Source organism: Aedes albopictus, chromosome 2 (assembly GCF_035046485.1).
Source record: "Aedes albopictus strain Foshan chromosome 2, AalbF5, whole genome shotgun sequence".
Taxonomy (NCBI): Eukaryota; Metazoa; Arthropoda; class Insecta; order Diptera; family Culicidae; genus Aedes; species Aedes albopictus.
The window spans coordinates 474548291-474560389 of NC_085137.1; the positions used below are offsets into that span (position 1 = coordinate 474548291).

General features: G+C 37.1%; 1 protein-coding gene across 1 annotated transcript in view; it reads left to right on the plus strand.

Annotated features, from left to right (window-relative positions):
• Positions 1–12099, plus strand: part of LOC109622842 (5-hydroxytryptamine receptor-like) — a 668994-nt gene that overhangs the window by 511230 nt on the left and 145665 nt on the right. The window contains exon 7 of the mRNA XM_029870762.2: positions 5720–5829. Within this exon, the coding sequence (XP_029726622.1) occupies positions 5720–5829 (110 nt within the window). The remainder of the gene's footprint in view (positions 1–5719; positions 5830–12099) is intronic.

A 12099-nucleotide genomic window follows, 5' to 3' on the forward strand; every position in this document is an offset into this window, starting at 1 on the left:
GGTTTTTTGTGGTCATCATAAAAGTAAACTTGCTTTCGTTTTATTTTTGCTTATTATGGCCGTCGCCATATTGAAGAATTCGATAACGTTAATGAAAAATAGTTAATATTGCTCAAATTAGCAATGAATCGATAGTTTGCGATCATTTCCATACCATGCTCACATGAATAAACTCTCTAAACTTAATTTTGTTGTAATTCCAGTTAGTTTTACTAAATTAACAAATTGATTTATTTCAATCCAAGATCATAATATTCACCATTTTCGAAGCGCATTAATTGTATGTCTCTGCAACCCCAATATTCACGGTAAAATGGAATGCGCATATGCCTAGCAACATAATAAGTACTAAACTATTGCTTTTAAAAGATCACGTTCTACTTTCGAATGATGTCTCCTCTTGAATTTTACGTGCCATTGAAGAAGCTTCCCTGCATCTTGAGCTATCATAGTTTCTGTCAGGAAAAAAAACAACAACCATCATAACCTCTTTTGAAATCAGGCTTATTGCTACCCTTAATACGGTTTGCAAAATCTTTCCGAGAGTGGTCCACTTAACCGGAAGATGCTCTTAAAGAGTTTATAAAGATGTTTTGATGTATAGTTTTATTGCAAGTTTAATAAAACTGGTCATGAAGATTTCTAATAAAGTCGAACAAAAGTTAAAATGTTACTTGGGAAAGCCGCTGAAGCACACGTGAGACTCCCCGAAACCGTCCTGGAACGCTTCTGAATGCATTCGAAAGCCTCTGAGATTTTCTGGAACCTGTAAAAGTGCTCCATGAGACCCACCAAAACCTCCCGAAACCTCTTAATACCCCCACTGAGACCCCCTTGAAACCCTCTTGAAATTCCCTGGGACAATTTGCTCTCCCCTGCTGCTCCCCGTCTGCTGGGGAGAGCTATTCAGAAGAACCAATATTGCGCATTAGAAAATGTAATAAGGACGATATCTATGGCAACGGTGACTTGAAAACGTTTACAGGAGAGAGCAAAGGGAGGGTTTCAGCGGGGTACCAGGAGATCTTAGGGTCGATTCGAAGGGGTCCCAGGAGGTCCCAAGGACGTTTAAGGGGGTTTCAGGGTTCTTTGCGAAAGGCTTCCGGGAGTTTCAGGGGTGCTATTCGATGTATGAATGATATTTCTCTTAAGTATAGTAATATGACTGTAACACTAATCAAGATTATGGGAGTGTAAGTGCGGGAGACATTTTCCCATTGTACACAGTGATTGCATTTTTGGTGATTTCTGAGGGACTCAGGTGCGTTATAAATAATCAAATGGGATTTTAGGATGATTGAGATTTCAGGAAGCTTTAGAGGTTTTTCGGCGTGTTTATATTAGCATTTCAGCTGGTTTCAGAGGCGTTACGTAGACATTTTCGGGGGTTCTGGAAGGTCTCAGGAGTCACATGGGGTCCGTGAGGGTTCTAAGGGGCCGTTCATAAATTACGTAAACTTTCTGGGGCAGCAAGGAGTCTGGCAAAATTCTACGTGTCATACAAATTTCCATTTTTTTTTCTGGACAAAAATCTAAAAGGGTAAGGGGGTTGGGTCAAACGTGGTTTATGAGCAGCCCAGGGGAATTTCGGAGGCATTTCAGTAAGTTCCAGAAGAAGTTTTGTGACCCCTCCACAAAAACTATTGAAACGCCCCTGAAACGTCCCTGAAACCTTCATAATCCCATTGAATGCTCTTGAAATCCTGGATATCAATTGTTAGTTCTCCTGAAACTGCTTCGATTTAAGGGTGTTCTTGACACGCCCCTTGAAATGACACTGACATGAAATGCCTTGAAACACCCCTGACACTTCCGTAATCCCACTGAAACGCCCTTGAAATCATCATTATCAATTGCCCTTGAAAGCCCTTGGAATGTCTATAAAAGGCTTCAAAACCTCCTGAAAGGCACCAGAGACCCACTGGCACGCCCTGAATAAACTCCAATCTCATAATGACCAGCAGAAACACCTCTATTCCTCAAATCCCTGAATACTCTTGAAACTCCCCTAACATATCCCTGAATCCCCCTGATTTTCTCTGAGACCACCTGAAACTACCTGACAAGCCCTTCCGAAATACCATAAAATTTTGCCATAAACGCCCACAAGTATTCTCTACTAAATCCTTCTTAGACTCTCCGAGCATATCAGAGAACCTCTTTGAAAAGTCCTGCGTAGATGAAATAATGAGGTTTACACGTCATGTAAACTTAATTTTAGTCATGTAAACTTCATGCTGTAATGGTTAACATGATATATCACGTAAATTTGTGTTATATGTCATGTAAAAATGTTGAGTCATGCTGAATTACATGACGTATAATGGAAGTTTATATTACATTTCATGACATTTACATGATATGTCATGTAAACTTCTGTGATATAAAAACTGTCTTAATATTCCTGAAACCTCTAGAAACATCCGTAGAAATCTCCAGAAGCCCTCTAAGACCTCCCTGAAACACCTCTGAAAATTGATTCTTTTAGTTTTGGCTATTTCGGACATGTTTGGCCACATTGGTCATTGGCCAGAACCTTCTGGCCACCTGAATCCCCCGAGGAAGTGGCCAGTTTTTTTATCCGTTTCTCAACTTGCCTTGTGACATGTTAAACTTCGTGAACTAATGAGACAAAGTTTTCGAAGTTTATTTCGAACATTTTTGGTCGCATTGACCAAGTTCCCGAATCGACCGGTCACCTGATTTCTCCGGAAAAGTTTTAAATAATGTCTAGCAAGTCGCAACATGCCAAATTTCATTAATTTCCTAAAAACAACTATTTTTGCTTTTTGTATTTCATCAGCCACTTTCGCTGATTTTGATTGGATCCTGTCCTGCGACCTTTTAAACTACATAAACTTATTTCTCCTGGAACCGTTCCTAAAAACTTCTGGTAATTCCTTCTGGAAATTCTCGAGATATTTCTTTTGTGTTTCGTACAGAAAATTCTTCTCATGTTCCTCAAAGAGTTTTCTATGTAATTCTTCAAGGAATTTCTTCACGGGTTTATCATGATGGAGATCCTGCTCGGTTTTCTTCAAAATATCCATACTGTACTGTCTTGGTTTTCCTAATGTTTCTCAATTTCAAAACCATACATTTTTCATGATTTGAAAAAACCTTATGTCATGAATCAAATTACCATAACAAAGAATATATATGGGATTAATCCAAATGTTTCACTTATTATTCCTACTGGAATTCACTCTGAAAAAAAATCACAAAATGTAGTCGAAACTATCTTTTTCCGCATATTCTTGATCTCGGATATAACACAAGAGGTTTCTAAAAGAATGAACAGAAGGAATTCCTTTAGGAATACCAGAAGAACGATGAGGAGTAACCACTGAAAAAAAGTGATCTAAAAAGGTCCTTCTGGAGAATCGCAGAAGAAATTTTTGAAAATATTCCTGAAGGAATTCCTTGGAAAATCTTGGAAAGATCATCAGTTACTGCATCTGAGGATCGATCTGGAGCTCCTACAGTAGTTCTAGATCAGAGATTTTTGTTTTTGGGAATAACTTCTGGTATTCCTCGTGAATTTTGTCCTGGAATTCATCAAAAAGTTTCTTCTCAGATTGAAAAAAAACTTGTCTGTGCTCTATCTTCTGGAAATTTTTGAGAAATTTCTCCAATAATTCTGGGGCTTAGGAATTCATTTTTTTTTTGAAATCTTCAAAACGCTCCTCGTCAGATTCTACAATGAATTCCTTCATCGATTTTTCAACCTGTTCCTTCGGAGATTTCTCCTTAAGATTCTTCTGAAATTCCTTCGGTAGTGCCTCCTGATATTTCTTAGGAAGAATTTTTTGAACCTTGGAAAAACCTACAGGCAGAACACCTCAAGGATCTATGAGATGAATACCAGTTTAAAAGTTTAGTTATCCCAGAAATTCCAGAAAAAAACATCCAATAAAAAGCCCGTTTATCTTTTATCTTCTTAAGTTTTTTTCCAGTACTTTCTGGAGATTTTTCATACAAAATGTGTAGATGATTTGCGGAAGTATTGAGATTTGGAAAAGACAATTCATAGAGAAATACAAGAATGAAACAGTTTGAGAAAACCCTGAAAAAAAACATTCCTAAAAATCTCAGAATGAATTTCACAAAAAAAAATAATCAGAACCAAGTACAGTAGTTTTTTCCAAAAACACTACTGGAAGAACTCCAGGCGCTTCTCCAATTGCACAAGTATCTGTCGGTGGGATCTCGAAATAACACTTTGATGATTCGGAGGGTGTCCTTTGTTAGAAGACGCAGTAGAAATATCTGGAGGTATATCTGAAGAAATTCCTAAAAATAATACAAAAAATATAGGGAAGAATTCCATAAGAAAGACTAATTGAAATTCCTTGAAAAGTTTCAAATAGATCGTCTGTATGACTTCCAAAATTCCGAAGCAATAACAGAAAGAACTCTCACAGAAATACTAGACGAAAATCCAGGAGAAACCCTGGAAGAATCTTCTGGAGGATTTCCTGAAGAGATATCTGGGGGAATTACAAAAGAAATTCCTGGAAAAATCACTGAAAGAACTGCAATATACATACCAGAAGCGATTCCTTAGAAAAGTACTTCTCGAGGAATCGTAGAAGAAATTATTGGACTAGGAAAAACTCTCAAAAAGTATGGGCACAACATTGAAGATGTTTGAGGATATTTTGAGGACTTTTGGAATAAATATACTGATAGTCATATTTATCGCAGATCTATGTCCAAAAACCTTTCCCTTTATCTGTGCAAAGCTTATTTCCAGCCTCAAAATTTACCAAGTTGCCTAGGATGGTCAAATATTTCTGACACATTCCACGCACTTCTACACCGTGGGTTTTGAATTTCGTTGAGCGATATTTCAGGGCTCTAGCTGTCAATTTTGAATCTATTTGCTTAAAAATGAAGATATTTACTTATATTAATCGAATAGTACTTAAAACTTTAAAGAATATTTCGAGAGAGTAGCTAATTTTTTGGCCTTAAGTCAAAATTTGTAATTTTTTTTGCGATGGTGTCTCGTTACGCTCTATTTCTTGATACTACTTGAAATAAAAGGTTTCAATTTTCATTTACAAAGCATGAAATGAATCTTCTTATCGAATCTGACCGTTTGATATACTGGTTGGCATGTATTTAACAACATAACCAATTTTGGAAGCAAAAGTTTGATTCTCGCGCAGACGCGTGGATTGTGTCTTCTAACTATTGCTTCAAGAATTTTTATTTTCCATCGATTTTTAAAACATGCAAAAGGAAAAAGATTTTTGATATCAAAACTATCCTAAACTATCTTCAGAAACAAGCGGTAATTCCGTTTTACAAAACTATTTCTCAATTTGTCGTTTACTTTGCCTTCAAATGCTTCATGTTTTTATTACGTCCATTTTAGCAATTTAAATTTGGTAATACAAATGAATATCAACGAACCAGTCTATTTCGCATTCGCAACGCAATGGTGACAGTTCGGTGCACAATCCCTCGCACCCGGCAGCATAAACTCCCGAACCTGCCGGGAGTTTCCAGGCATTCTTTACGCTACAATCGCATCCGCTCCGGGAAACCGTGCACCGGTTGTGCAATGTGCATGCCAAATTTGGTGCAATAATTAGCCTAGTTACCTAGGGAAGAGACACAGACAGAGACCCCACTTCGTGACGCAGATGTTTCCTCTTTTCTTAACTAATGGGTTTTCTTGGTTCCGTTTCGTTCCTTCTGTGTTTCGCAGATAAGCCGAGGCTGGATTCTGGGTCCCGAATTATGTGATATTTGGACGTCCTGTGACGTCCTGTGCTGTACGGCTTCCATTCTACATCTGGTGGCTATTGCCACGGATAGGTAAGTAACACAGAACAGAGTGCTTCGGGCGGGGGGCTTATCCGGTGTACCGAGCAGCTGCTGAGCCAAATTGGAGCTTACTGCAATCATTTCGAGGAAATTATCAGTTAGTAGGGAAAAACGATGCAGGGTCACAGCTGTTGAGTTCATCCTACCGATTTTTTTTTTCTGTTTCTCTGCGTTACAAAATGCGAAATGTTTTATTCAAAAGCAATTCAGTCGAAAGTTCTCATTCGCTTCGCACCAGAAACAATCCATTTGGTTTACAAACAACTGACTCTCGGTGGTGATGGTTTATGCGGGGTGCTAGGAGCCAGGAAGGGATGCTCCAGCCATTTATATTCTCATTCACACAGCGCACACATTGCCACCGCCCAGAGAAAACAACAAACCCCGAAAAAAAGGTTATCGATACTGTCCGCATTTGTTAATCCGATTTGGCCGTGGTCCTGCCCTGATGCCGTTGATGCTGCCATCCAATGGGACGGTACTAGGGCTGTGCGCCGATTCGGAGTTCCATAACATTTTTCTACTCATTTTCCGTGAAAAAGGGACAACTCGTTGCCAGAGGCCTCAAAACAGTTTTCCAGCGCGAGAGGCAAAATACTCGAGCATAACACATTGACACAATTTAAAGTTTAACCCATTTTCACATTTTTTCTGACAGTTCTGTATGAGTGAGACACAACAGCCATGATTTGTATCCTTTTTCCACTCATGTGTTTTCTGTCAAAATGACAAACGATTTGTCAAAATGTACTGACTTGTACTGAAAAACATTTGTAATTTGTATTTATTCATCAGTGAGCAATAAATCATAAAAGAACTGTCTATCAAATAAGCAATGCATTGCAATGTAGTATTACATATAATTTAGGATAGTACTGCGCAGTTTCTAGACGGTTATTGCTGAACGACATTCACTACGACCGTCACAACAAATAAAAAAAAACTCTGATCACTAATAGATAGACGAGGCACGCTATAGTGACTCAAACTTATTCTCGTTCCAGGTAGTATGAAAAACATCCAACAGCAGAGTTTAAAATTTTCATTTTCAATGAGTGAAATTCAACGTGAATTTTGAAAATTCTCAACTGAGGGATCAAAATAAAATTCATTTTGGTGAATGAATTTTTCCATCTATTCATTCATTTTTTTGTCACTGACAATTTTCATTGAGAAATAAAACTGGACCGTAACTCCCGATTATACTTCCAATTACCTCGAAACTTGTGTATAGTAGTTAATTAGAATATTAATTATGTTCTCTATTTATCAATTAAGTCGGATTGTGCGTCTGTTAACAGAAATAGGGCATTCTTCGACGTGCGAAAAAATATTCGTGAGAATTGAATGAAAAAAGAGAGGTATTCAGCTGACAATGAATGTGACCAAACACGAATGAAAAAATGAGAATGTCAATCTTCACTTTCAATCTTCGATTTTTTTACTCTCTGTCCAACAGCAGCGATCGTCTCTTTCTTCTTGAAACGCACGATGAAACATGAAGCTTTGACTGCATGCATTTTTGTTTCACGACTTACAATTTATATGACGTGCTATATTTGTGTCTGTAAGGCCGTGCTCTAATACTTAACCAATTGAATGTCATCCGTGCTAAACATGACGGCCACTCTGCATGAGTTTCATATTGGTTGCGTCCGCCGAACGACGGTAGTGTGCATTGGGCTGCTATTGAGATTTGCAAAGTAGGGGCGCGGTGGAAGTTCCCACAGTATCAAAGCGTCCATCGCGAGTGTGTTTGTTAGCGACGTTGAGACGAATGGGTCCAACGAAAACTGAGAACACATAAAAATGCAGATCTCTCTCTCTTCTTGGCGTAACGTCCTCACTGGGACAAAGCCTGCTTCTCAGCTTCCACTTCCACAGTTTTTAACTGAGAGCTTCCTCTGCGAATGACCATTTTGCATGTGTATATCGTGTGGCAGGCACGAAGATACTCTATGCCCAAGGAAGTCAAGGAAATTTCCTTTACGAAAAGATCCTGGACCGACCGGGAATCGAACCCGTCACCCTCAGCATGGTCATGCTGAATACCCGTGCGTTTACCGCCTCGGCTAAATGCAGATGTCGAGAATATTTTTTTTACGTTGAGAAAAAGATCGTGCACAAGATTCGGTACAATGAGATATTCAGGATACCAGCATTTAGAATCAGAATGTAGCACAACCCTATCCATAGGTATCTTATTTTGAATGTCCACATAGTAAACCCCACCGTTCACAGACTTCTGTTTTCAAGTGGAGAAGCCAGGGACAACATTGCTATTGATGTGAGGGCGCAGATGTACAAAGTGTCAACTATTGGGGTTCATCTAGAAACTTCTCCTATGATTCCTCAAAGGATTTTTCCAGATTTTTTTTCCTATAATTATTCCAAAAAATTCATCAATGATTCCTCCAGGATGGTAGGCTCCACGAATTCCTGAAGAAATTTCTGTCGAAATACCTACATGGATTCCTTCAGGATTGCAATAAAACATGTTTTATAAATTCACTATTAATTACATTTTTTCTCGTCTTTCAACACCCACTCTATAAAGTTTGTATATAAACTGATTCGCGCTAGGCAATGAAATGCAAAATAACCCAAAATTTGGGCCCAAAATTTGAGCCACTGTGATGGAACTTTTGAAACATGTATGTGGAAGGGTATTTATTTTCAAGAGTATTAGGCATTAGACTGGGACCAAGTAGGATTCCAAGCAACACGACTTATTTCAAAGCCAGTAACAGCAACCTTAGTCCAATTTATACATTGTCCGTATTATAGACTATAGAGCACAATTGCTTCTTCTTTGAAACCCAAAAAGCGCGAATTCTGAATATTTGTGCAACTTGAATGAGAATGAATGATAAAAAAAAATGAAAAAAAAAAGTTTTGTCCAGACTCGAACCATGGACAATATGAGTATTAACTACTCACCTTGCATACTACACCAAACGCTCTGTGTGAGAATTGCTGCTCAACACACCATTAAAGCTACTGAAGTTACTTGTTACTTCATTGCACCTTCTTTGTCACAAGTTAGAGAACTGTCAAAATGAAAAGACACGTAAGTTTCTTGCAACACATTTGAAACATTCCTCATTTCTGAAAAGTTCATAAAATAGTTTCTGAATGGAGGCTTTTCTTTGAGAATTTTTGGAAAAATTTCAGGAGAAATTCCTGGGAAATTATTTCAGGGAATTTCTGGAAGACTTTCTAACAGAATCCCACGCAGGTTTTTCTAAAAGAATCCCTCGACATTTTTTCAAAGATTTTCTTAATTTTGGAGAAAATTAGTGATGAAATATTTAGAGTAATATCGTGAACATCCTTGGAAGAATTTCTGGAGAAACCGCTGAAGATATCTCTAACCCTTCAGGACGCGCGCTGTTACAAAAGTACAACACTACCAAAAACATCGCTCATCGTATACAGCGCGAGCGCGGTGCACTATCAGCTGCTTGATGGCGTAAGTCCTGAAAGGTTAAGTAATCCTTGGAAGAGTTTATAAGAAAATTCGAAGGAAGGAATTTCTGAGGGAGTTCATGCATCAATTTTGAACGCCATCAATGGAAGATTTTCTAAAGCAATCCTTGGTCCAATTTGTGGCGTTATTTTTAAAGAAATTTCTATCTGTACATCAATTTCCCAAAGAACGTTGGAAAATTTTCGAAAATTATCTTTGGAATATTATTCAAAGGAATCCTTGGCGAAATTAAAGCAATTCATAATTTATGATTTTCTAAAGGACTGTCTAATTTGTAGAGCAATTTGTGAAAGATTTTTTGATAGCATCCGCCAAGAAAAGTGGTAATATTTCCTGAGTTACATCTTGAAAGAATCTGTGGAAGAATTCCAACATGAATCCATGGAAGATTCTAATGGAATCTTTTGATCAATTGTGGAGGAATCTCTAAAAGAATTTCTAAAGAAATATATATACAAAAAGCTGAAGAAAATGAAATGATTTTCTATTGAAATCATTGGAGAAATGATTTAAGGAATATTTTTTCTTATTTTCTGAAGAACGCGCTGAAGATATTTTGAAGGCATTTGCGAAAACTTGTCTGGAAAATCCATGGTTTTGCCATGAATTTTTTTTTTCTGAAATTTCTTTGAGAATGCACGCAGTATTAATGTTTTTGTTTTTTAGATTTCTTCAGCAACTCTTTTCGAATCTTTTCAATCGTTTTTTTTTTTTGAGAATTGACTGGGCTATCCTCTTTGAAATAGCTTGATTTTTTTGGTAACTCCTTCGGATTTTTTTTTCAATCCCTTCGGTAGAAGATTAAGAGGAATAAAAATCTCTTGGAAATTTTTTAATTAATCATTTTGACATATTGCAGTTTAAATACTTAAGCGATTTCTTACCACAATTTGTTTCGACGTTTCTTCCGAAACTTCTTTGAAAATTGCTCAAGCAGTTTTTTTTGGAAATTTCTTTGTAATTTTCTTTTTAAGAATTACTGCGGCACTGAATGAAAAAGTGATATTTTTGAAATTTTTGGAAATTGGCAATAACTTTCCTGAAATTATCTGAGAAATTTGCACGAGACTTGCTTAAGGAGTTTTGGGAAAAGAAAGCCAAAGGGATTCCCGAGAAATATGCAAAACTACCTGTGGCAATCAAAAAAATTGCCGAAAGAATACTCAATGACATTAAAAAAAAAATATATATATATATATATATATATATATATATATATATATATATCTAGGGCAATTTCCAAAAGTGTTGCCGAAGAAACTTCCCAACAAATTGTGAAACGAATTCCTTAAAAAAATGCCAAAGCATTTGCTCAGGGAATTTCCAATGGAATGACCGAAAGAACTTCCAGAGGACTCATCAAATGACAATTTCTTGTCAATTTCGATGAGGAATCTTCCGGCAATCCCTTCAAAAAGATTTTTAGTAGCTTAGTTGTAACTCTCTTCGAAAATTTCTAAGTAAATCACTCACTACTCAAAATTTCAGAAACATGTCATGTGTTTTTTTTTAATTTCTTTTGCAGTTTTTTGATAGTTTGTCTTTGGCAAATCCTTTGTAAACTTCTTCAGTAGTTCTTCTTACCAGCATTTTTTATATAACTCTCCAAATTTCTACTCAAATTTATCACTTCTCAAAATTTCAAGAATATCTCAAGCGTTTTTTTTATTTCTTTCGCGGTTCATTTGAGATTCTTTGGTAATTTCACTGTAAATTCATTTGGAAGTTTCATTGGGGATTTCATTATAAATTCCTTTGAAAATCTCTTCGGTTATTGCTCAGAGAATTGACAACTTTGACAATTTTGGAAAATTTATTTGAGCTTTCCTTCGATTGAAAACCTTCTTCTTACTTGCTTGACTATTAATTTGGACAATTCCTTCACCAATTTATTTTGAAATTACTCAAGAAACTATTTTGGAAATTCCTCCTGCTATTCCTTCGGTATACTTTTTAGAGAATCTCTTTGGAAACTCATTTGTGTATGCCTGCACTATTCTATTCTAAATTTCTTCAGCAACTACTTTGGAATCTTTCAAGACTATATCACTTTCATTGGGAATTGAATATCCTATTCTCTTCGAATTAACTTGAAACATTTTTCTCCGACTTTTGTTTTTATTTTGGTTTCTTCTTTTCCTACTTATTATTCTTTTGGATTCTTTGCCTTTCTCGTTCACTCAAAAAACGAATTTTCGATAGAAGGCTCGGAGGGTCAAGTCACAAATACCAATTAACTCAGTTCAACGAACTAAGATTATGTCTGTGTGTATGGATGTGAGTGTGTATGTGTGTGTATGTATGTATGTCTGTGTGCAAAAAAAAATACACTCACTTTAAGGCACTTCCCATGGGCCGATTTTTCGGATAAAAGCTTGAATCCAACCGAAATTTTACCGCATTGTTTGCTAATAAAAATGGTCCGGATCGGTCAAGGCGTTCCGGAGCTATGACCATTTTAGTGATCCGGACCAGCACCGGTAGAGCTGGTCGTATATAAAACTGAACAAAGTCCCATCACGCGACACATCAAACTGCGGCGATTTATGTAACCTTTAGCTTGATTGACGAATTCTCTGCAGAAATCAAGACTGGAGACAAGAAATTCCACGATGTCGGCCCAAAACTCAAGATGGCAGCCTAATATTCAAAATGGTGACTCCAAATTCATGATGGCGGCTGTTTAATAGAGTTTTAGGCCCTAAAGCCATGCAATATGGGTATATTTGGTATGGGGAAGATGTCCGCAGTCCAAAAATGGCAATCACAAT